The sequence below is a fragment of the Hoplias malabaricus genome, chromosome 14, assembly GCF_029633855.1.
Source record: "Hoplias malabaricus isolate fHopMal1 chromosome 14, fHopMal1.hap1, whole genome shotgun sequence".
NCBI classification, from domain to species: domain Eukaryota; kingdom Metazoa; phylum Chordata; class Actinopteri; order Characiformes; family Erythrinidae; genus Hoplias; species Hoplias malabaricus.
This window is the reverse complement of record NC_089813.1, coordinates 26,090,776-26,118,264: the sequence shown is the minus strand read 5'-3', so window position 1 is coordinate 26,118,264 and position 27,489 is coordinate 26,090,776. Positions and strand designations below refer to the sequence as shown.

At 39.9% G+C, this 27,489-nt stretch overlaps 1 protein-coding gene across 2 annotated transcripts in view; it reads right to left on the bottom strand.

Annotated features, from left to right (window-relative positions):
- Window positions 1–514: 514 nt before the first annotated feature.
- ccser1 (coiled-coil serine-rich protein 1) overlaps window positions 515–27,489 on the bottom strand; it is a 104,252-nt gene continuing 77,277 nt past the window's right edge. Inside the window, exon 10 of one of the 2 annotated variants that reach the window (XM_066644432.1) lies at window positions 515–5,438. In XM_066644432.1, coding sequence (XP_066500529.1) covers window positions 4,920–5,438 — 519 coding nt within the window. In that variant the 3' untranslated portion in view covers window positions 515–4,919. Of the gene's footprint in view, window positions 5,439–15,675; window positions 16,081–27,489 lie in introns of those variants that run through there. The other variant, XM_066644433.1, reaches the window with a different exon arrangement.

Sequence of the window (27,489 nt, the reverse complement as noted above, 5' to 3'; positions counted from 1 at the left end):
CTATGAGCCACAAAGTCTGATGCAATAAATTACTGGCAATGCAATATGCAATATCCTGAAGGCATTTTAAGACGGTTTACAACCAAATTTCTAGAGCCAGGGAAGAGCCAGAGTGCATTCCAGCAAAAGGACACAATTTCTAATTGTGTAAACGTGTGGAATACCATTTTTTTAAGCCAGTTCTCATAACATGTGCATGGAAGAAAGGAGGCCTGGCAACTTCTGAAGAAAATCAGACTGAACATACATGGGCAACATGTACGCTTATATGGGGTAGTGAAGCATTACATTTCCAACACAGTCCATTAAACTTATTCAGCACCTCAGTCAAGTTATATATATATAGTTAATTATTTATGTGGCTTATAAATATTCATTCCCAAAGAAAAAAATGCTTTAAAAGCCTTGCTTAAAGCTTGAAAGTCGAGATGTCTTTCTTCATACAAACAGCAGAAAACATCGCACATCAATGGAAAAGTGAACTGAGGTTCAATCAGCTGCTGAAATGTCTGTACTTTACTTTATTGAGAGTAAATATATTACATTTAGTGAAAATCATACCGTTGTTTGTGAAAACCACCATTAAGCCAAAAAAGTACAGGGAGGTCTCCCGTTAAATTCTCAGCATTTGATCATGGTTTAAAATCACTTCTTAAAAGTGCCAGTATTACGTGAACCCTGTACATCTTGGAAAATACATCATTTACAGTCAGTTCCTCGAGATGATTATACATAACCTTTCCAGTACATCACAAGAATCCTTTAAGAGGACACTGGGTTTCAAAGTAGTTTTTTTTTACATACAAAATAAGACCTTCGAGTGATATCTCTCACAATAACACACATAAATAAATAAGGCGCGTAATAAATAGCTAGCCTAATATTTTGAAATTGAGTTCAGACATGAGTTCGCACATAAAATCTTGCAAAATCGACATTTACAGGATTAAACAGGAGTTCCAATTGCACCATTTTAGTCTCCCAAAAAAAATCAGTTCCCCCGTCTGAGTTAATAATTACCCGTTCTTGCACCACCGTGGCCTTTACCGTGGTCGAGGTACTGGCCAGTGATGGAACAAGGGAGAATGATTGAGTACAATGCAAATCGCAAGCATGCATTTGGCTTCCCACAGTCAGAGATTGAGTCCACACATGATTTGGAAAAGTATTGCTGAAAGCAGTGGCCAAGGGAAAGTGCTGCATCATTGGCTGGCTGCAGGCTGGACATCTACAGTCTCTCTTCTCACAAGGTCACACTTAAAAATTACTTAAAACACACATTCCAGTTTCACAGAGGGATGATTATTGATATCACAGCGTGGTGGTGGTAAGACAATGTTAAACCTTCTCTCCTCTTTCTTCCTCTTGCTGAGCCTGAGCAGGCAGAACAGTAGAACTAGGGCTGAGAGAGAGGCTGAGAGAGCGAGAGAGAGAGAGGGAGGGAGGGAGGAAAAGAAAGAGAGAGCAAGAAGAAGAGAGAGCTGGAGCTGGTGCTCCCAGCAGATTGCTGTAAGTGGAGCAGTGGACCTCAGGGAGCAGACCTGCCGGATGGAAGGGACCGTATTTCTTCAGGGTTTCCTTCCCCTCCAACTGTCCTTGATCATCCTTCCCATCCACGAAGAAGGACCAAAGCTGTCCCAATGTTGGGGAAACTATATATATATATCCCTATATATATATATATATAAATAAAGAGTCCAAGGCCATGCCTCCGTGAGACCACCTCCATATGGAGTGCTGAGAATTACTTAAGGGGCTGTCAGTAGAAGTTTTATATTAATTATCACCATTTGCTAATCAATTACATTAATATAGTGCTATTCTTTCTGTTTTACACAAGTATTTAAACCTCTTAAACTCTAAGATCCCTTTAGCAGAGCCAAACTCCAATTCCTCACTCCTGTACATACACACAGTACTTGTGCAGAAGTCAGAACACTCTTCATTTACTTAATAATGAGTCAAACTGGCAACTGAGTTATTCATGATACAGCATTGAGGAACAAGTTAAATTATTTAGCCTGTCCCCCCTTTACCTTTATTGCAGCTTCCATTCTTTTCCAGGAGAGTTGCTTTCAGTGTTTTCAAAATAACATCTGCAGGTGGATTAACATCACTAACGTTTAACTTTTTTGGGAATAATTGGAGTTCATTGGAGAAATGAAACAGATGAAGTGTATTGTCTGAATTTTGCACAGCACTGTATTATTTTCACTGTAGTCACGAAATAATAATTAACTGTTATCTGATAAAAGGCTTAGAGATAATAACTAATTTTATGAGTTACACATTCAGATCTTAGTCACTCATATTTTGCAGAGATGTATGATGTGCATTACCTCATATAAATCTAAAATCAACTTATTCCTCTAATGGGAGACAGTGGTTTATTTCTAAAGTGTAAGAATAGTGCTGTCTTCTCAAAGAGTTGTTAGTAAAACTGACTCACCTGGTGTCCATTTTTAGACAGGCAGTGGTGATCACTTGAGGCCCTTTTCTGCCACTGCCTTATAGGAAAACACAGTAAAAGCTTTTTTTACCCACAGTCACTGTACAATAAAGGCTTGGCTTGGAATTTCTGTTTGCAGTATAAAAAAAAAAAGTAGCATGCGGTTAATAAAGGTTAATGAGGGTTAAATTCCCTAGGAGGGGTCTGAGAGCACACACATAATTCCCAGCTAGCAGCAAGAGCTTTAAAACCCCTCACTTTGAGAGATGATTGAATTTGGCAACGTGTGTGGGCGTGCAGTGTCATGTTTGTTGGTGCAAAAAAACCTAAATAAATAATAAAAACAAACAAACAAAAAAGTGCTGGTGGCTACCATTTTGGGTGTGATTTAAAAATGCGCGCACTCTGCTTCCAAACCCTACCATTTGACATAAGAAAAATGATTCAGTTGCATCAGTCCTTTAGCGTTCATTTCAGATCTCAGTTTGTTGGATTGTTGTGGAGAACACTTGTTCGCAAGTCGTTATCTTGTTTACCATCAGCACCACGTGAAATGGCCGGAGATGTTGAAGCTAAATCAGACGCAAAGAGACACGATGTAGTACCACTTACTACACAGAATTAAAAGAGAGAAACAAAGTAGAGTTCAACAAACATAAATTAGAATAAATTGTTGGTCACACTGTAGATTTCTTCCAGTTCAGATTTTCATCAGCAAAAGAAGGGTCAGTGTGGACTGTCTTCTGCTGCTTTACACTGAGCAGTATGGGACTTGACACACTGCTGCTAATGAGGTCTACCTGTGCAGGTCCAAAAGGGCCAACAGAACTCCACGCTCAGCTGTTGGCAAGACTGGCCGCATAAACCCAATAAGAGGTTTGAGAGAAAGAAAATATAAAAGGAGTTTGCGAGTTTGAGAAAGTGTACAGAGGTCAAGAGCTGTGTAAAGGGCCTCGATGAGGAGGCAGATGGAATGATGGTAAGTGCAGAAGTTCAGGTGTGGATTTGTGTGTATAACTCAGTTCACACTCAGCTGACAACCTTATGAACAGCAGTTTTACAGAATGCTATCACTACATCATTCTATTGTGGCATTTTCTTTTGTGTTGTATATTAATGTTGTTGCTTTGCAACATTTTCTCCTCGTTGTGTTAGGCCTTGCTGTGACTTGTTCTCAGTATGCAGACACTAAAACCGATTGTCACCGTCAGAAGAAGTGTTGCAAAATAACAGTTTTGGTATCTAAAACTTCAAAGAGTTTGATCACAGATAAGACATCTAGCTCTATGCCTTGGTCAAGAATAAAAGTGGAAAGTTCAATTGAAACTTTTGAGGCAGAACTGACTTTCATGGTTTTAGCTCTTCAGACACTGAATGATGGATGATTTTCAAATAAATGGGCAATCTGTTCCTCTGTCCAAAATTCTGTGTTTTTTTCTTTTCTTTTTTCTAATAAATTGCAAGCATGATGTGAGGTTTTTGGTCAAGCGAAGAACTGGTCTATGTAATGGTCAGAAACTGAACTGAACATGGCCTACTAATACATTTATGGCACGGGTGCCTAATGCGTCAATCGCACCATGCACTTTGGTCGATCGTGCCTAATTTAAATAATGTTAATCAGCCTTTTCCACATGAAAATAAAGACCAAATATCAGTCCATGCTCAGTGATGACTACTTAGCCCGATTTATAATTGATCCAATAAAATGAAACAAAAATGCTTGAGAACTGGTCCAGTAAAACAAAATGAATGAAATGAGTTGCTTGAATCAAATTTAGCTGCTTATTTAAGAGCCACCTGAGTCATATATCAACGCGGTGGGGGCCCCATAGTGTCATATTTGGATATGCAAGGTAGGCTGAAACACTCTTATTGCTCTAAGCCTGTGGCGCTGTGAATTAAGTCCAAATATCAATCCGCCCTCACTGATGAATACTGAAGTCTGCCAAAGAAACAAAAGGACAAATGTTGTCGTTGCCTCATCCCCACCATTTTTTAAAGGTAGATGACGATGACATGTCCCCTGGACAAGGTAGATCTCAAGCGTGGGCACCCCTGTTTAGGGCTACTATTTATTGTACTGACATATGAATAAAAGAATGTGAAATATGCTTTTTTATGAAATTGTGCCTCCGCATTTACCTGTCCCTGGCAGTGGATGCACACACATACTAATGCATTAGGGGCTATGAGAACACACAGCCAGACTAATGGCCAAACAAACCAGCAACCGGATAGAGGTTGGTGGTTAGGTGCTTTTCTCATGGATGTTAAGGGAGAAGAAGTGCTGTTCCATTTAGCTCTAGCCCTTCCCACAATTAATAGTTTTTAACTATGACTCATTTCATGTAATCAAATAACCAGAAAAAAATACATTCAAAATCATTAAGAAACTGTCACGTCTTGTCAGACGAGTGTGAACCAGGCTTGTGTGTGTGTGTGTGTGTGTGTGTGTGTGTGTTCTATTTCAGCTGTCCTGCTGGGCAAGAGCCTGCAGCTCGGCCGTGTGGAGTGAGTGCTGGAGGAAGACGTTCTTGCGGCTGTACATGTGTAGGGAAAGGGGTCCGCGGGGGGGCTGGCCGAGGCGCCCTGTGAAGGAGGATTGAGGTCGGGAGGGGGGTCCTCTCTCGCTGCGAGGTCCCACCCCCCGTTCACTGTCTGAGGACAGGCTTCGCGAGGGACTGGCTCTGCTGGGCAGACTGGAGCTGCTGCCGGCGACAACGCGAGGGATCTGAGAGGGTCCAAGATGTTCTAGCTTACGTGAAGTGGTCACCTCAGATGACTCAGATGCTTTCCGCTGTCCTGGTAACAGCAAATCCCTCGCTCCACCATTAACACCGACTCGCTCTTCTGCTCCTGACGGAGGGACTCTACACTGCTCGACGCTGGACACCCGTCCCAGCCTTCGCTCTCTTGAGAGGCTGTTGTTGTTGCTGCTGTTGCTGCTGTTGCTGTTTTGGCTTGGGACTCGACTTGGATGAGTGACCTATTGGAATGGAAAGGAAAAAAAAGCAGAAGAAAAAGAAAGTGAGAAATGATTGAGAAAATGTTCGATTGCTTAATTAGATAACACTTTGTCAAAGATCACCCAGGTTCCTGGAACCTCTTCTAATTGTTTCCCGACCAAATGGAATCTCTCCTTTGTGGAGGAGCTGGCTAAGAACTCGTGTTGCGGGGAGGTGGCACAAGCAAATTAAAAAAATAAAGTCACAGTGGAGCTTAAGCCACCTGTTCAGTTTTTCACACAGCGTGGCCTCTCTTACATAACCATTCCTCCATTACTCACAATGTTAATGAGCACAGTAAGACATTCAGCAGCATTGAAAAAAAGATATCGCAAGCTGAATGCTTGATGTCTTTAACCCCTTCATGTTAAGCATAACTGTCTAAAGTTCTCTTCCTACTTTGTACAGGAGAGTTCAGGGTATTGAAAGGTTCTCTATTGAAATGCTATGTTTATCAAATAACAAGTGAAGATGAGACGGCAGTGTATCTTGCATGTTATCCCTGCTGCAGTGCACTCTGTGTAAACACACTTAGTGGCTTAGCCCAGTTTCAGTGTATGAGAAGAATTTCAAATGAAGATGCCACCAAACAAAACAAAATTAGAACAGCAAAGACAATATCACAAGTTTTGTTTTTTTTTTGAGGTAAAGCTGGGTCACATATAAATATAATGTGCTAATTGAAAGGAAGCTTATACAGTTGTAACTGCAGCTATCAAATGGATATGACAGAGCTGTTAAGTGCAAATCTTCATGATACAACTGTCTTATACCTGTCAAAAAAAAGGCTAGCTTAGATTTATTTAAAAGCAACAGACATAAGAGTTTCAAAAAGCTGCTTACAGCATACTGATCTGTGGTCATGTTGGATGTATTCATATTCATAGCATGCTGTTTACTATGAGTTAGAGTTATGAAGCTACAACTAAAGAAAGAAGAAAATCTACCAGAAACTGTGAGTGGAAAAACACAGTGATAAATTTCACTTGATGGCGACTCTAGACATACACATGTCCCACCTACTTCAAAAGGTTATACAGAATTAAACAGGACAGATGTGATGTCTCTGAATATGCTGCATATTATTAGAAATTAGGCTGGATACAGTTAAATAGCCCCAGCTGAGTTTATATCCAATAAATAAATAAATAAAATAAATAAATAAAAGCAGTGGAAAACACTGGAATGACAGCAAGTTTGTCAGCTTCGTGTTAATCTACTTTGGGATGACAGGGGAAAAGTTGATTAAACGCACTGTTGCTTAACTAATATGATAACCTTAAAGGCGTGAAGTGGAATTGAATTGAAAGCAGACGGCTGCGGAAATCAAATAAAAAAAGTTACGGCGCCTGCAGTGAGGGGCTGATTCTCTGCAGAAGTGAGATGCAGGTGCTCAGGAGAAGGGTGTGGATAGGTAAGTAAATAAACACTTTAAATTCACAGGAGGAACAGGTCTAGAGCATTGACTGTGAACCAGGCTTATGTTTGTTTGTTTGTTTTTTTTGGTTTTTTTTTAAATCCAATTCCCACAAGCACAATTTTGACTGTGAAAAATATGTAATAAATATATTTATGCAAATACAAAAATAACTGTCACATTTTACACCCCTGTTACCTTGTAAAGTGAACGTTTTTCTCAGCCATTGGTTTGTGAAATGTATAAACATACAGTACCAGTCAAAAGTTTGGACACATCGTCTCATTAGTCATTTGTGGAATAGGGCTGTTCACTGTATAGAACTGTGTACCAGCCCCTACCTCTGCACAACCCAAGTTATGGTCTCAAACACATTAAGGCGGTGAGCAATTCTACAAATTATCTCTAGACAAGACCATAGCTGTTCACTGAAAACCATTCCGGGTGACGACCTCATGAAGCTGACTGAGAGAACGCCGAGAGTAAGCAAAGCTGTCATCAAAGCAAAGAGCAAAGCTACTTTGAAGAATCTAAAGTATAAAACATATCCTGGTTTGTTTAACACTTTTTGTTTACTACATAATTCCATGTGTTCCTTCATAGATTTAATGTCCTCCATATTCAATTACAACATAGAAAATAATAAAAAACAAAGTATTACCATTGAATGAGAAGATGCCCAAACTTTTGACTGGCACTGTACATTCACAGAATGTGGAAAATGGCACAAAACATAGGAATCCCCTCCCAGACTGGGTGTGCCCAAACATTTGACTGGTACCGTACATGGAGGAACTGCTCTCGCAATACAATGTAGTACTTTTTTTTTCATGAGATGCAAGGTCTAATAAAAATATATAAGCAAGGGTCTGACCTAAAAAACCATGAAAAAATATGCTCAGTAAAAAACTGGCCCCAGGTCAAACCTATTTGATGACCCCTGGACCACTGCTTGCAGCATTAAGGCATATAGAAGATGAATGTGTAGTCATGGGCTGAAACTCTAGATTTACAAACTTGGTGTCCTCTCAAGTACATACTCTGAGGCGTTCGGTTTCTCATATACAGAGACATAAAGGCATCAAAGCGCATGACAGAAGAGAGGGAGCAGTTTTGCGCCTGCTTTGGAAGTAGGCCAGACACACACACACACACACACACACACACCCCTTTCACACCTGTGAAGTCACACTGCAAAACAGGGGACTGGAGTAAATCAGAGTAATTTAACGGTCCCAATCCATTTGGGTCTTTATTAGCCTGTGAAGAAACCAGTCCGCCGCTAATGGCACACTCCTGCTAAAAGCCCCTCCGGCTGATTATACCCAGTAGGCAGGAAGAAATAGTACGCTTGTTCACTACACTCCCATACACACACACACACACACACACACAACTACAGCTACAACCAAAGAAAAACGGGCACACTCTGGATTCCAGACTAAGCCACAGACAACAAGCAATAACCCATTCATATTGTGAAGAGGCCTTATGCATGATTGATAAGTGGACCTTGTCAACAGAGGTCTAGCCAGTGTTACTGCACCCAAAACAAAATCAAAACATTCCACAAGAAATAACCAATGCTGGACTTGATCAGTATTTCTTGTGAGGCCTTTGACTTTTGTTTTCTTTGCTTTTTTGACTCCCCACCCTAGAATCAGGCATAATGAACAGATCCTGAACAGTGCTACTCTTGTGCGGACACAAGTTCTCTCAAATCAAGGAAAAAAAAAGTGACAACAGCCCATTGTCGGCTTTAGACAACAGCGGCACTTTTTAATGCCAAGCACGGTATTTTCTTTGGCCCTTTCGGATGAGCTTGAGCGCATTAAATGATAAATGTTCCTTCATCGGCGTTTTCATTGAGACAAGAGGGAAAGAAAGTCATTAGCTGCAGTTTGGAGCAGCTATCTTTTGTCACTGTCTCACAAATGTCAGAAGCAGAAGCAGGCGCATGTTCAAGCTTTCTCTCTCTCTCTCTCTAACTGCCTGCAGCTTCTGTAGAGCCAGCCGTCTTAAGCTGAGAAAAAGCAACCCAGGCTCGCAATGATAAAGAGAAGCTGCCAGAGAGAGAGAGGGGGGGGGGGGAGAGAGAGACTGAAGTGCTTGAAGACCCCACAGTTGCATGAACTGAACAAAGGCTGCTTTTTCCAATGGCCTGGCAAACCTGTCGCTGGGCACTAGGACAAATAGGCTGTGTCGTCTGTCACAATGACAGAGTTTTGGGCTCTCTAGCAGCAAATATTTGAAACCCTAGTATTCACAGCAGGGTCTGCTTCAAAAATGGTGTCCAGCTGTGCATGATTAAAGCGACTTTTGACTAATCATTACTATGGTTCTAATACGCCTCATGAAACCAAATGTTACATCGCAACTCTTGTCCTGCTGGAAAAATGGTGTCAAATGTACATCAAAATCTGCTATGAATAATAAAGTAATACTGACAATATTCTAGGTATAAAGCTAATGTTGTCACTGTCCAAAACATTTATCTCTATTTTTGTCTGATTTTTAGTTTACTATATCATTTGAACACAGAATCCTTCAAATTGTGTGAGAATATTATGATGAAGCGGCACGGTGGTGCAACAGGTAGTGTCGCAGTCACACAGCTCCAGGGACCTGGAGGTTGTGGGTTCGATTCCCGCTCCGGGTGACTGTCTGTGAGGAGTTGGTGTGTTCTCCCCGTGTCCGTGTGGGTTTCCTCCGGGTGCTCCGGTTTCCTCCCACAGTCCAAAAACACACGTTGGTAGGTGGATTGGCGACTCAAGAGTGTCCGTAGGTGTGAGTGAATGTGTTTGTTTGTGTCTGTGTTGCCCTGTGAAGGACTGGCGCCCCCTCCAGGGTGTATTCCCGCCTTGCGCCCAATGATTCCAGGTAGGCTCTGGACCCACCGCGACCCTGAATTGGATAAGCGGTTACAGATAATGAATGAATGAATATTATGATGAATGAACCAATACAAATGCTCCAAAATTACTTGGAATAAAATTCTTTTTTACACTGACTTCTATTTGAAGTCGAACTTCTAATAGAACATCTATAAAGATAGTACTTTGAAGATGCATGTTTTTTTGTTTGTTTGCATGCTTGCTTTTTCGGATAGTGGCAATATGTATGCCATTTAAGGTGGAAATTCTCTTAATCAGTATCCATTTTCTGCAGCATTTAAAGCAAGTTGAATGAATAACCTTAGCAGCAGCTGTACTGCATTTTTGTGCCCCATTGGAATTAAAAAACACTTTGAAATGCACTATTATAGTTAAAATGTCCATTCCTTTTTTTGTAGAAATAGCTCTAATCAATTTACACCTACCTAAACAACTGTGGCATTTGTTAGCCAGACTGGGTACTACTGCTTACGTACATTTGTTTGGGGCAAACTGAAGGTCACCCCGCTGAATGCTGAAGCTGGTCTTTTGTTATGTAGAGCGTCCTTCATGAGTGTGGACTGCTCATGAACACAGACATGCTATTATAATCTAAATGACACATCGGAAGACTGCCTGCATCCCAGCTGTAATGAACACAGTGTCTCTAAATAGTTAGGTTTTAATGGGCTTACAGGCAAAATGTGCTTGAGCCTGGCACCGTGCCTCAGCTCGTGATACAATACTATTGCACAGTAAATCTGCACAGGGTTATGAGGATAAAATCCGGCAAGGTGGAGGGAGTGTAGAATAATATGAAAGATGTTTGAGGGGTTTAAATAGACAGATGTTACTGAGTGTACTAAGTTCTCTACATATCATATGGCCAAACGTTAGCGAACACATGGTCAGTCGACAGGGTACTAATACACTCTTTGTCCCCAAGGTTTTATTTTTCTGGGAAGGTTTTAGACTAGATGTTGGAATACTTTTCCTGGGATCTAATGGCATCCAGCTTTGACAAAATTAATAGGATCAGATACTGATGTTGGGTGATTAGTTTTGGGTCATAAACACCACTACAGTTCATACTATTGGCAATGGATTGAGCTCCAGCTCAGCAGAGAACTCAGTGCCAAATGATCCACAGCCTAATGCTGGGGGGAGTTAATGTCCATCTATCCCACACTTGACATTGTGCATGGTGATCTTGAGCTTGTTAGCAGCTGCTCCAGCGCATGCTGTTCATTTCATGATATTCTGTTAAAAGTTTGTTTCCAAATGGATACACCTAATGTTAGCTGAATTCACTAATTATGATGGTCATCTACAAGCATTTGGACAGATACAGTATCTGCAGGATGCCTTGAAATTTTAGCATTGTAGTGGAGTACGGACCAAATATGAATATTGGACAATGAAGGAATAATGAAATGAAAGGTTTTGAATTAAACCTTTCTCACTCTGACCAGGACTTTCGTCTGGTCCCGAAATCAACATTCCACAGGACTGTTTGAACAACGGGGTGCAAAGCCCCCACACACGCACACTCATAAGCTAAGAGCATCAAAGAACCCTTTAACGTAACATATGGCATCTGGATCCCCTAACCTCTTCAGGAACTCGAGATAACTTTTATGATGCTTTTAGAGAGACAGGAACTTCAAACAAAGAAGAGAGCTTTTACGGCCGCCTATGACAAAGTGGCGCCTCAATATCCCTTATCTTTCACGGGGATCAACAGATGTTCAAACCAAAGTGACCTCGAGTGAACTCCCGTGAATCACCAACCAAAAGCACGGATCAACAGCGACACCGAATGGACACTGGCGAAACTACGCCTCGCTCAGAGTCGCCGGAAAACAATAGCGAAAATAATCGAACTCTGAATTATTTGTATATAAACGAATGTATTAATGTCACTTTCTGTACCCTCAGATGAATGCCTACCTCCTAATGAAATGATGTATAGTGCCGATTGTTTCTATTACAAAGATCAGTTTTGTCTCTGAATGAGAGAAAATGGATTAATGTTTTATTTTTCAGCGTATCATCACGAATTGGACGTGAACAATGTACTCAAGATGGGACCTTATGTAAATGTCTGATATTAATAGTCCAATGTACTCATTGTTATAGGTTGATAACAGGTATAAGAATTTTGATACGAGAAACTCATATTCCTTATGTATGAATCACAGATTCAAACCCCCTCCTCCTACTCTCTCTCTCTCTCTCCCTCACGAGAGTCACGTGAGTCTGGACTCGCGTCCAATCAGAAAGAGGACGCCTCCCATTAGGGCGTGACCGCGCCAGCCTTGAAAAGGCCAAACAGCAAGACAGACAATCAGTTCGAAGTTTGAAGAGTCGCGAGGACTCTACAAAAGTAACGGACCACTGAAAAAGAGAGGACGCCGAAGACAACAACCACGAGGAGATCCGAGAAACCTTGAACAACAAAAAAACGCTGTCTCTTCCACGCCGACAACGAAACAAAGGAACCCTCTCAGAGACTTCAGAAAAGCTTACGAGAGACGTCTCGAAATTAGCTAAGAGTATGAAGTTTAACTAATAAGTCGAGTAATTTGAATATCTTTCTTTTCTTTTAATCTTGTTTATGTTTATTACCTACCTAAGTTTAATCTCACGACTAATCGAAGCAGGTGAACTTATTCGTGGCCAGAATAAGGAAACACTGCCGAGGTACCATAGAGTCTTAGAATAAGTGAGTTTATTGAAGCGGTTTTTTCAGTTCTGGAACTGCAGCAACCAGCGAACTTTCGTCTAAACGTCCATATTTTGGACTCTCCCACTCCGGACCGAAGGCCGAAGAGAGGATCCTGCCGCCTGCGTCATCACACTCCGGGTACGCCCGAGACAACTCAATCAACAAGAAAGACCTCCACGCTAAACCAGCCTGGACGCTTCTGCGGTAAGAACCGCGAGACTAAGTGAGACGCCTCCATTCCCAGGATTCCAAAGAGCCTCTGCATCCAAACGAGTGGTGAAAAACCGACGAAAAGTAAGCTAAACTTATGCACTTCCAGAGCTGAACACCGAATTAAGTTCTTGATAAATTCTGTATTAATTAAACCTTAGTTAGTAACCTTAGTCACAAGTTAGAAGTGCCTAGCTCACCTTAAGGTCAAAATCAGTTCCCCCTGCCGGACACCGTGAGATTACAAGGTTGTGCTATGTTAACTAAATATCTTCTTTTTATTAATAAAACTCTCATTATTTGAAGTCACAGTGTTTGCAATTTATTCATTAGAATTTCTGAAAATCCTGAAGAACTCATTTAGCATGATTATTATTCATTCTCAAACTAATTATTAATGTTTTAATTGCTTAAACCAACTATAAATCTTAATTAATATCATTAAGTCAAATATCAGAGGTTGGAGGAGTTTGAATAAGGTCAAGGCTATAAAACAAATTATAAAATTATATGTATATGTATCGGGGTGTATGACCAGCATCCACTACAAGCATCATAACTATTAGAGAAATGTTTTCCAGTCTTTCAATTAAAATCAATAGCTCCATTAAAAAATAAAGTCAATATATAAGAAGGAAAATCTATCTGAAATAAAAGGATGTTGTACTAAATAGGTCAGAGCTGGACAAGTCAACGACAGCCTAAAAGGATCCTTAGATGATATTAGATTTCACCAAAGGATTATTTTGTGAAGGTAGCTATCCTTCACACCGTGTGAAATTTTCATGGTGAATGGACCAACAGAAATGTTGCAATATTACTTGGAATTAAATCTTTTTATGTTGACTTCCATTGAAAGTTAAGGAGTTGCTTATTATTAGTGCTATTAGTTGCTATTTTATATATATATATATAAATTATATATATATATATATATATATATATGGGCGGCACGGTGGCGCAGCAGGTAGTGTCGCAGTCACACAGCTCCAGGGGCCTGGAGGTTGTGGGTTCGATTCCTGCTCCGGGTGACTGTCTGTGAGGAGTTGGTGTGTTCTCCCCGTGTCCGCGTGGGTTTCCTCCGGGTGCTCCGGTTTCCTCCCACAGTCCAAAAACACACGTTGCAGGTGGATTGGCGACTCGAAAGTGTCCATAGGTGTGAGTGAATGTGTGTGTGTCTGTGTTGCCCTGTGAAGGACTGGCGTCCCCTCCGGGGTGTGTTCCCGCCTTGCGCCCGATGATTCCAGGTAGGCTCTGGACCCCCCGCGACCCTAAATTGGATAAGCGGTTACAGATAATGGATGGATGGATGGATGGATATATATATATATAAATTATATATATATATATATAACCAACCTGACTCAAATATAACTACTGCATCAAACAGTACATATCCAGCATACAGTTTCCAAACTTTCACAAATAAATAAACACATAAAATATACTAAAAAAATTAGAATGCATCTACTACAATATCTTCAGCTCTCTTTCATACACTCCAGCCTTCCCTTTTCCTTCATACAGTTAGTGGGTTTGTTGATACTGATGTATCCATCATCATCTCTCAGCCCTTCCACTATGACCTTCCTTGCCCACCATGGCTCCTAATTCCATGTCCTATTTCCCACAGGAGGATTTGTTTAGCTGCAATTTCAGGGTGATGTAGATAGTGTCCTACTAAAGTCCTATTCCCCTGTATGCTATTTTCTGGCTTAGACAAGGTTGATGTTAATACATTTGGGATCTTGGCCCATGTTCTTGATGTTGCATACAATTCTGAACATCCTTGTTTCTTTGCAATTTTGGGATTTCTTTTTGGTGTAATGAGGTATACTGTTGCATGGGGCTTAAAGCCTTGAATAAACTATTTGGGATCTCAGAGCAGGTTAGTGCCCAAGAGCAGTGTGCAAGACTACCAATGTGTAGTGGACCATGCCCTGGCATTCAGCACTCCACCACCTGCTGCTTTGCAGTTTAGACCTTGTTGAGCAAATGCTAGCAGAAGGAAAACTGAATTTTCCTTCCTATGTTTTCGCTTGTTTTGTAAGTACTGCCTCTCTCAAGCAAATTCTAGATAACTCCTAATTCCAATCCAAAAGGGAGTCTCTGGGGACCCTAGCAACGTATGTTTTGTGAAAAGGCAAATGAATATAGATAAGAGGATCAACAGCCACTTGGATCATTGATACGAATGATGACCATAGTTATTATATGTCAAAGAAAAGTACAGTGGATCACGCAACATTGAATCTGATGTCAGCAGATATCCTGATAATGTGCATTTTTTTTTTTATCCATTACTGGTACCTCAGAGCCTGGTGGATATATTTTACATACACGACCAGGGAAAATACTTGGACAGACTTGAATGAATATGTGATTTTGTTCAAAATCCTAAAGATAATCTGATATACTGACTCTATTTAATTGCTGGAAACAAACAGAAATCATGTAAGCCATGCATTTGAATTAATCCCTTTCCAATTTAAATATATTAAATTAATAATTTCTTTTTTGGACTGCCCCTCAAAAGCTTTTTTTTTTTTGCAGATAACAAGGTCACTGTATGCGCAGAACATCTTCAAGCCCGTAAGAAAAGTATTCCAAGTGGCTCCTCATGAAGTTGCTTGGGAAAATTCCAAGAAGGCATGAAGCTGTCATCAAGGAAAAAAGTAGGCCAATTTTAAGAAACTATGCTTTAATGGTTGATGGTGGACTCTGTATGCTATTTCAGGGTATGATGGTTCTTTTCTTTATAAATTACACCCTTACATGTGACTAAAATTGAAATAGAACTGTATAGTATTTAAAAATTAATTGTCCAGTTTATTGATCAATTAAACTCATGATGAAACAGAACTATAAATATTATTTTAATTTATAGGCACCTGATGTTTTCTTTGCCCTCAACTATAACACTTCTCAACTCATGTTGTTTGAAAGTTTGGGAACAACCCAATATTACTGCATCATGCAATTGGCAAACGTTATTATACTTAGTAGGAATTTACTTAAATATATGTCTTATCATATCCCAAATAAAAACTCTATGCCCACAGATGTTTGAAAGATGTTCTTGAAAGAAAGACTAACATAAAAGTATAAGAGGGAAAGACTGAGAAAAATGTGTGCACCATGGGAAAGAAAAGAGCAAGAATGAGCAGAGAAAGTAGTGGAGAGAGGTAGGGCACAGAGTTGGGGAAGATTCAGCTGAACGAAGCTGGGGCTTGTTGCTCGATGACGATGCCTGATGGAGCTCAGATTTGATATGCCGAGTTGTGGAGTGAACTTCAAAGCCCTTTCTCCTATTGCTTTCTCTCAAACAGCTGTCAGCTTTGGGGAAGATAAGATTCTTTACAGTGCTTGTCTTGTTCTCTCTGACAGCACAGGACCTGGATAAACAATAAAGGAAATATATATCAAAAGGAAAAAGAGGAAGAGATGAAGAAAAAGGCACCCATAAATTGAGTTTCTATCAGCCGTTGTGGCAGATGTCTTCCCAGCCTGATGAGCACGTTGCAGCTGCCTGGGTGTCATCAGGAAGCTGCAGCTGCCTGTTTTAAGGACTGTCAGCACCACTGACAAAGTGTGTGTATGAGAGAGAGAGAGAGACGGGGTTCAGTATTTTCTTCCAAACATGTCGCAAATACAAACCACATCAGTTGCTATGTTTACATTCATACCAATGGTGTAACAGCTTGTTCACACCGCAAGGCTTGACTTTAATTTTATAGTTTTCATAGTGTCCACACTGCAAGTTTCATAGTGAAATATTTATGGTGAGATAGCAGTTGCAATTGTGTAGCTACATTCATTTTCACTTTGATGATTCAGTCGTGTTAACACAGGCTATGCCCATAAAGCAACATAAAGTTGCATGTTCATAACACAGTGAATGTGTTAGTGTGCGTCAACCTGCAAAGGACTGGCACCCACTCCAGGGTATGTTCCCACCTTGCGTCCAGTCATTCCGGGTAGGCTCGAGACCCACCGTGTTAATGGATAAGCGGTTACAGACAATGAATGAATGAATGATTTTATGTGTTAATCATTCAAAATGCTGAAAACAGTCTTGTGACAGATTCAAGCATTCTATTATATTCAATTCTATTACATGATAAAATTTCCGCTATTTTGAAAATAATTTTTGAATTTTAAAGAATATCAGGCAGCCCATTAGAGCAACAGGTAGAGTTGATAACAGTTTGAGAGATCTGGGGCAGGTTCAAACTCAAGTCACTGTCTGTGAGGAGTTTTGTGTGTTCTTCCTTTGCCTGTATGGGTTTCCTCCAGGTGCTCGGCTTTCTAAAGTGTCCATATGTGTGTAAATAAATGAGGAGTGTGATACACAGAGATGCATTGGCGCCCTATCCATAGTGTGTTCCTGCCTTGAGCCCAATAATGCCAGGTAGGCTCTAGACTGAAAACAACCCCAAACAGAAAATGAACGAATGATAACATGCCAATTTATCAGAAAATGGGGTTTGTGTTAGCGCTAGTTTAAGAGCACGGTTCAGTGATCCTGCTGTGACAGTCTTAGGTCATTCTAAGTTTAGCAAAATTATAAAGTGTTTCAGGCTATTCAAGATAATTGTGGGCATGTAAACACTCAAAATTCTTCAATGACTCAGGCAAATACGTATTATACAACCACATGCAGCACTAAGACACCAAAACAAACACGAATGACTAAAGGTGAAAGGGCAGAAAGAAAAGATCTCCCTCTAGACAAATATTTGTAAAAGACATCCCTAGACATTAAAATGTAAGACCAAATGAATATTGATCATTTAAAAAAGCAGAAATGTATTTTATGTGTGAAACTTCAAGAGAGGGTTGGCCTATTTCTTAAGATTTAAAACAGTGTTCAGATATAACATTCAAATTATAAACTCAACTTGTTAACAATTTGGATTTTTTAAGTTTTACAAGTGGAATTTTTGCCCAATCCTCTTTGATACAAAAATTCACCTGCTCAACATTGTTTGATCACCCGTGTCTGATGCACAGGCCAGTCAGACACACACACTATCTCTAAGAACCATGTTGCAGCACATACAATATGAGGGCTGACAATTATTTGCTGAAATATCAGTGGACATGTCCGGTTGTGACAGTGCCTTGACAGAGAATATGTCTCACTCTCAGATCACAGTACATTCTTGCACATCACTGGTACCTTCACAAACATCGTCACTGTCCAATAAAAAATGCGTGTCTCCAAAATGGCAACTTTATAGGAGAATGACATAAACATCTTAACTTTCAATGCAAATCACATATGTAAAATTATTTTATTCCAATTAATTTTGGAGCATTTCTATTGATCCGTTTGTCATTAAATTTGCACACAATGTAAGGTACAACCATATTCAAATAATGTAGTAAAATAAAATCCACAAAAATGAAGAATCATGTTTTTCTATGGACATCGACATGTGTGCGTCACTCATGCTGTAGAAACAGATGCAAAGAGAACTTGACACCAGTTTTCACAAAAAAAAAAAAAAAAGCTGAAATGGAGAGTCATTTAACCATACCCCAAACGTCCAGTGTGTCGTTGGGCCCAGAGAACCTCTGAATAGAGTTGATGTATGGCTTTCTCCTTGATAACAGTTTTTTCAGGCTGCATTTCTTGATGCAGTGTGCATGGGCAGATTCTTAAGGGAAAACAGTTTTCTGAAGTACTCCCAAGCCCATGTGACTATATTTATCATAGCATCATTATGGTTTTCCTTGACGGTCACAAGGAATGTTCAACAGTGGCTTTGCAGTGTCAATGTAACTTTAAAGGTATAACAGTGGTCTTAAAGTTTAGTTACATTCTCTTCTACAGAATGTAAATATGTGTTTAAATGTTAAAACGTTTAGCACAAAGGGGTATTTTTTTAAAGGCTTAGCTTTTCTTGAATGCTCCTTTTACACCTGTTATATTCACTTTTTTACAATGTATTATTTCAAAATGGTTTAAGTTGAATGTTCTATAAACTGGGCACTCTAATTTCTTATTTTGCCCCAATATTTTTGTAGGTGTTTCAGTCAGCAGTGTTTTATATAAATTTGTAAAAGACACAAACATGTTTGTAAGTGAAATCACTGAAAATCTTTTCTTTTTACTTTTCTTTGTAAGGGTAAACAGAATGTATGCTAACTGAACTTGGAAATGAATTAATGTTTCTGCTGTGGTCCAGACAAGGGAAATGAATATACAAATATAAAAGCTAAGAAAACATCAGGCTATTGTGTGTATCCAACATAGTTATTGTGAGACATTGGAATTTCAAGCACGAGGATGTAATTCACAAAACGATGAAGGAAACAATTTATGCCGGGCCCTGCTAGTGCAGTGCAATGCTATTCTCAATATTATGTGTAATTTTGCTTATGAAATAGAGGCGAGGCAAGGCAATAGCAGGAAGCTTTGACTGCCTTGAAAACACTATGGACCAAAATAAACTAAACTGTTGGATGGCTTTCGGAGTTGCGCATCCCATCAGCAACCTGGCACGCTGCATAATTTGCGCTCCATTTGGGCCAGTGGCGGCAAGGAGGTAGAGCATGAATCATGGAGCCAGAGGCCTGAGAGCCCTCAGGCTGCGCTGTTTGTGTATCTCCTCCGCTCGCATCCATTTGCTCTGGTGTCAGCCTGCAGAGAAGTGAGCTGTCACCCTCTCATGGCTGTTATTACCGAGCTCGGTTGAGGGCTTCCACTAAAATCGATGTGATGGCCACGTCCCGTGCGTTCCAGCTCCAGACATTCAAGTCAGGTGTGAAACTACCTGAGGACATATGTCCTAGCAGCCAGGAGTGTGGCATGCTAAAAGACGCAGTGCAGAGCCTAGGCTCTGATGTCCTACCAGCACGTAGAGCTAAAGTCAACAGAGCTGGAGCCGTGTCGTTTACTGAGTCAACACCGCGGAGAGGACGAGGCAATTTTAGACGAGTGAGCCCTGGCTCAAGCTTGCATGTTCCAGATTAACTTTTTTGCAAAATTGAGATTTGCCAAGGCGTTTTCAGCAATTAATTTTTAATGAGGCAATTCCAGTTTGAATAATTCAACATTTCATATACACACAAAAAACAGCAACTGTTCACAGTCTCCATTTTATTAACCTACATTTTTAAAGTTTTTCCCAAATGCTTTTTTCTCTTTCTTTCTTATTTTTTTTTTTTTGAAAATGAGTCATGATTTAGACTTGGGATAAAATTCCAGTTGCGTATGTCTAAGACATGGCAGAGACTGTCGGAAGCTCTGCTAGCTTTACGTCGGCCCTGATCTCTTTTCATTGGAGCGCTGGAGGGCTTGCCTACTTTACAGCAACTCATTTTTCACACCAGTGAATCCTCAGGAGAGACTCTCTTTCACTAGCATTTGGTATGGGGGCCTTAGGGCCAGTATGAAACCTGAAGTGACAGGGTTAACGCATTTCTCAATGCATCTTTAACGCTAACTTTTATATTTATGATGCTGTTTACATTGCTCAAGGACATTGTAAACATCTTATTTTTAGTATACTGGATCACAAGCAGTTGCTGTGGACATGGGCAACCTGCCAATCATGTTCTATTTCTAAGTCTTCTTATTTTTGTGTCTATTAAAATGTTATTTTTCCTTTGTCATGTTTTTCTTCTATTTCTTAAATTATTAGTCTTATATTTGTTCATTTTTGTTATACTTTATCTTCTTTTGAAAGTTTAATAAAATAAAACATACCAAGAAAAATTCTTTTAAAAGTTTTAAATGTTCCCATTATTTGACACATCAGGAGTGACTGTGCAAGAAAAAGGCTTCTGGTGGATTTCTCATTCTCAGCTTGTCGGACAGAACAGAGAGAATGGGGAAACACAGAGGAAGAATGAAGGGAACGCTGTGTCCTTCACAGGTCTCCAGAGCAGAGCCATCACATGTCACCCGGCGCTGGGTGATGGTTTGAGTGAAGGCAAAGCTGGCCCTCCGGATGCCTGGCTCATGTCTACCTCACCTTGGGGGCTTGCCAGCCAGGGCCTCTGCTGCCGGCCTGCTTCTACTGCTCACGTCAATCCATTCCCCCACACAGCCCTCATTAATAACAACTACTGTAGCTAGTGACAGCCCATAGAAGTGTGAGGGGGGAGGGAGTGTACTGAAGAGGAAAAGGATGAGGGGCAGCAACACATCAGCCACTAAACTTCTGAGGTAGTTATATTATGGGGAAATCTACAATGATGCTATAAAATACAGAGTACCTCTGTATTTGTTACTGGAAAGTTGCTGTAAAATCGAACCAACCTTCTGGCGACCCGTTCATGGGGAAACACTGAAATCTGTGTATTTGTCTCTAAAGCTCTTAATATGAAACCATGTGGGTGGTCTGCCACATCCCGTAAAACACAGGCAATTTATGCTTATCACATTTTATGTTACCACTCAATATTCACTTTCCATATTTGTCGGCAAAATATTCCTACTACATGCCTCTAGGCTATTCAGAATGTGCAGATTGCAAGGGAATCTTTCATTAATATTCATGTTGTTGCTTTTTTTATGATTTTTTTTCTATTAATGCCGGAGTAAATTGTGTTAGATCAAATTCACAGGGCCGGGGGTCCTCTCAGCAAACACAAGATGAAAAATTCAAATGTTCACGCACATGGCAAAAGGACGCCAAATGGAAATGTGTTGGCTTCCTAACACTTCCACTTGCAAGCCACGTTTAGGCAGAACTTGGTAGAAAAATGCCAGGTATGTTCCGTGCATGCGTGTATGTGTATATATGCTTTGATATAACCCAAACTGCTGTAAAATTTGCAATTCATCAACAGGGCATCATAGGGTATTTGGCTGTGTGCCCATATACACCTCTTTGCCAGCTTTGCCAACGCATCAATAAACATAGCAACCACTGCATACCGGAAACACCCCACAAAACCTGCCATTTATGGGATATATATATATGTGTGTGTGTGTGTGTGTGTGTGTGCCCACATTCCACACACACTGCTTATATCTCAGTAAGCATGAATAGGGAGCTGGGAGCTCGTTGCACCTGCCCTACTTTGGTTTGACTAATGAACCAAAGGCGTCCTGAATCTGTCCGCTAGTGGTGGAGAGGAGGGCACAGGGAAAGAAGAGCGGGTCCCTGGCTGGCCTTGTCCATGTGATCCTCAAGAATGATGGATACACAATAACTTCCCAGGACATTGGGCGAGGCCTGGCATGGGCATAGAACACACTGGCACCAACACACATTCACAGGAAGTGGTCAACAGGGGGCCATATGAGTAAAAATGGTTTAGCGGAAAATGACATAAAAAAATTAAATCAAGATGATGATTAAACTATCATACACACTGATCTTCAACTTAATTAAAAACACAACTATATTTAAGTGAGATGATATACAAAAAAAGCCTGCGTTGAAACAGTTGTAACATGTGTTCAACTCATTTGAAATTAATTTCCAACATACCAGTTGTTTGCAGTGAACACTCAATATGTATCTGAAATCAGTACTCAATTTACTATGATTGTAGCTAATCATGAAAACTGAACATTAGTTTCGCAGCCAAGATGTTGCTGCAATATAGACTTGCAATTTATCTGAAATCAGTTTCCTGCAGTTATAATCAAGCAAGCAGACAGTGTATTAGTTTCATGTGGCCTGAGAAATGTGGGATGAACGTAGTTAGAATGTAGACTTACTAGGATGTGAAGAAAATGAGTGTGAAAAAGTTTAACTAATCCAGTGCTATGTAACTGTTGAGCCCAAAGAAGAGTCTTTATGTTTTTTAGCTTTTGTAATTTTGTGGCTTGCGGCTGTAAAGTAGGTTAGAACGACTGAAAAGACACAACCATTGTGAGAGTAAACAGCTCTGTTTGCTAACAACATGGCTTTACAACACGGGGTGACTGCTTATTTCCCAGATATTGATAAGTCTTAGAAAATTTTGGAAGCAGTTTTTACAGGACATTACCACCGTTTACAGCAAATTCTATCACAAGTCAATCCCTGACATGTATATTTTAGAAGATCGCATCTAGCTCCACAAATGTGCACCACCTACTTATTATCTTATGATTGGGAGATGCTTAAACACAAAAGAGCATCTTGAGATACAAGGAAAAAAGTTACGAAAGATATACGAACACAAAAATTTGCACTGCAGCTTGCACATCGGACACTGAGTATGGGATATGTACACAGAATATGGACAGAATGCATTATATTTGCCCAGAAATTACAGAAAAAGAAGGTAGACATTTGGACCATGGGATATATTGAATGATTGCGTCAAAGGGAAAACTGTGTTTTTGAATGTCTCTAAGTATGTAATTTATTGGCCCTGTTGTTCCACACATTTTACCCTTGAGTAAAAAAAAATTGTAATATTCCAATAAAAACCCAAGCATACGTTGATTTAACGGCTTTATATCTCTGTAATATGTATTGAATAAATAATACAGAAATGAAAGGAATACATGTACAATAGTATTATGAAAATGAAACCTGTGTCTTTGTATTAACTTGTGGGCTTTTTTTCATGCTCTGCACATATTTATAATCTGTTTTTATTGCCTCTTTCCCTTGAGAAGACTGTCCACAAGCGCACAGTGCAAAGCACATCAGTTTGATCATTTCTCCATTTATTTAATTCACTCGAGTTCTCTAATGTTATTGACTATTGCTTTTCCTGCTGCTGAAGTCATATTCTCTAATTCACTTTGGAATTTACTCAAATAGCATTAGGAATTAGTGTTGACTTTTGGTACAAACTGCTTTAATTGCTTTTTGGGATTATCGTCAATTACACACACAATTCTGTTCATTAAAACCTCTGGAGAAACTGCCTTTAGATACCTTCCCAAAAGCTTACTTTATTCCTAGTAAAAGAGCTGTGCAATTATTACTATAATCAGCCAACCATGACAAAACCTCTCTGTTGTCTAAAAGAAAAAAGACAAATTACACTATTGTCTGATGGATGAGTTACAAGGATTCTCTGTTTCCAGAATTGACCTATCATGCTCTCTCAGATAGATAAGGGTCTAGCCACACATACCCCGATTCTGATCAATCTGAAATGAGAAGCTATTCCACATGTAAACAATACAGCTTCCTGTTGGCTCCCAAGGAATGCTGAAATGGATAATCAAAACAGACAAGAGAATTCCCAGTGGGACTGTGATGTTTCTCGGTAGGTACTGTGGGCTTCCCAACTAACTGCATTCATCCAAGTGTGCCAGTCCCCTATTGTCTTACACATATAATCACATAAACATGCTTATCAGAGATATGGATTCAGGTCAACAACTCAGATTTAAGTCACACTAATGTTGACCAGTTCACAACTCAATTCAACTAAACACCTGTGAAATTTCAGTCTGAGATAAAAACACCATACAATCAAATCCGATCAAATTAGAACTGCCAACCTTAATGAGGTAAATGAATAAAACCTTTTTCAATCCTACGTGTGACTTTGCCTGTCATTTTTGCCATTGTCTACTGCTATACTGTTCTCTCAGCAGTGTCAGGTTCAATGTGGCCTCAAATAACAAGCAAAATTATATATAATTAAATAAATACATCAGTCCTGTAAAGCCTTCAGTCTGATGGGCAGAACAAAGTGTTTATCGAAGTTAATTTAATGTTTAACAAAAAGACACAAAACAGCTGTATAGCCAAAGGGCTAGTTAGTACAACTGATCTCAAGAATCAATTCTTCTAGCTAAAACTTTGAAGAACACATTCATTGAAAGCTTTTTTAAAGGCCATTTGCACAATAATAATCAACAAACACTATACAATTCTGAGAATGTTTCCTCAACATTTGGTAGCTCTCCAGTTTGTTTGCACTTGAATCTGGTTTAATGTTTTTACAAAGCCCCGGTGTCAATAAATGAATAATAATTTTAAAAAAATAAATAAATAACAAAGTGTCTCAGTCTGGTATGCTAAGCTTTCTCTCTCTCTGCTCATGTCAGAAAAGGGCATTTTGGAGGTTTTTAGACAATGAACCGACCTCCAAATTTGACAAGCATGAACCGAGATGAGGATATTACTCTATTTTCTATAACTATGGACTCCATAGTTTTGCTGTTGGTGTAGATGGATCTGACTCTCAACTTTGGGAGACCACTAACTGCACGAAAGTAAACACAGACCAAATGGGATACAAAAATAAACAACTCGAGTAACAAACTAGTTTCTGTGGTAATTCAAACAAGGAATAAAACTTCAAGAGAAGTTCAACTTTAACCACGTACAAACAACAGTCATTTTTTTTTTTCCCCAAACATACCATTCCACATTAAAAGCAAAGCTTCTGAATAAGAAGAACAATAACAAGAAAAAAAACAGAGAACCATGTTTCCCCACAATAGTAGACACTTCCTTAAGTACAGAGCGATTAGCCTCAATCTATATAACATTTAATCCAAAAGCCTTCTTCATTTTATGAATACCTGGCCTAATACACAGTCCAGTCATAATATTATGACCACCTCCATGTTTCTACACTCACTATCCATTCTATCATCTCAACTGACCATACAAGAGCACTGTGCAGTTCTAAAATTACAGACTGTAGTCCACCCGTTGCTCTGACTTTGTTAGCCCCCTTTCACCTGGTTCTTCAGTGCTCAGGACCCCCACAGAGCAGGTGTGATTTGGGTGGTTGATCATTCTCAGCTCTGAGGTGACACTAACATGAGTGGATAGAACACAGCAGTCGCTGCTGGAGTTCTGAAAGACTTCAATGTCACTTCTGGACTTAGCCCACTGACCAAAATTATCCAGCCAACAGCATCCACTGATTAAGGACTAGAGGAGGACCAACACAAACTGTGCAGCAACAGATGAGCTACTGTCTTGACATCTTTGCATCCCCAAAGTTGACCAACGAAGTAGGTGTCTAACAGAGTGGACAATGAGTGAGTGGACACAGTGTTTAAAAACTCCTCCAGCACTGTTGTCTGATCCAATCATACCAGCCCAACACCCAATAACACGCCACCACCGCGTCAGTGTCACAAAGAGATCCATGCATGGTAAGTGGAGATGAGAAAATGAACAATGAATGTAGAAACAAGCAGGTGGTCACAATATTATGACTGGACTGAGTATTATCTCACTATAATGTATACAAGAAATGTTATAACAACAATAAATTTAACTATCCAATTCAATATTTGACAACATTAACTTTTTATATAGTTTTCACAACATAATAAATAATAAGATAATCACTATTTTGTGTGTATCCCGTTCAATATGCTGCCTTTGTATTGCTGCAATATTTAGTTGCACATTCAGTAATTTTAGTTTTTTTTTTTCTAAAAGTGCTTTAGCATTCTGTTTATAACATATGATATTGTTCCTAGTTTGCCTCATGTAACTCCTGGTGATTATCCTCAGTGAGATTCTGTAATGTAAGCTGAACCACATGGCCCTAAATACACTAAACTGACAGTTTATTAGTTATAACCATATTGTACATACATTTGTTTAGCACATTATCAGACACCATAGACTTATAATTGACCACTGACCTAGCTACTGTCGCTCTGCACTACTTTCAGCATCAAGCACAGGAAAAACTGACATGTTCAAAACAAACCTGGAGTGTGAATAATGATGATGATAAATTAGTTCCTAGTCTTCCTCTGATGGTGTTTCTCCTTGCCTCTGTCATTAATGGCTTGCTCAAAGGAGGTTTGGACCTGGATCTCTGTAAATCTGCTTTGTCATGATGTTCACAGTGAAAAGGGCTAAATAAATAATTATTAAACTGAAATTTTATTGACGGTGGCACAGCAGGTAGTGTCGCAGTCACACAGCTCCAGGGACCTGGAGGTTGTGGGTTCGATTCCCGCTCCGGGTGACTGTCTGTGAGGAGTTGGTGTGTTCTTGTGTGGGTTTCCTCCAGGTGCTCCGGTTTCCTCCCACAGTCCAAAAACACACGTTGCAGGTGGATTGGCGACTCAAAATTGTCCGTAGGTGTGAGTGTGTGAGTGAATGTGTGTGTGTGTCTGTGTTGCCCTGTGAAGGACTGGCGCCCCCTCCAGGGTGTATTCCCGCCTTGCGCCCAATGATTCCAGGTAGGCTCTGGACCCACCGCGACCCTGAACTGGATAAGCGGTTACAGATAATGAATGAATGAATGAATGAATTTTATTGACTTGCCAAGTGGCAACTTTAATGGCTAGAAGTAAAACTTTCAGAGGTAACTTGGGTGGTAATACTTTTAGCAAATTGACAAGTAGCTCCTATCCTCCTCCTGTGCAATCCCTGAAATAGTCCCCTAGCATCCCCAAACCCTGTTCATGAGCTGAAAGACCACCATATGATCACTACTGACCAGGTATTATTTGCATGGACAATCATTTTTAGCACTGCAACGACATGCCACTGCTACATCAGTGTCAAGGCACAACAGGCACAGTCATAGTGTTGTGTTTATATACTGGGTGCACTTATAAGGAACTTAATTACAACTTCTATCCCTTGTTGGTTCTACACCTGAGTTTATCTTTTTTTCCTACTTCTAGAATTTGAGAACACAGAACTACGGTAGATAATTTAATCTAAAATGGCAGACACCTCAATATAGCAGTGATATGTAGATGTTTAAACATCGAAATCCCTAGGCACTTCACCCCCTTTGCTTCAGTAGCAGCTTCAGCTTTTCTGTGAGGACTGAATAACACTCAGCCATGAAATATCTTAGTGAGGTCAGGTACTCATCTTCAATGTTTAATTCTGGATCAAAAACACCACTCAAACTTTCAAAGGTCCTGGATGGAGGTTCATTACACCAGA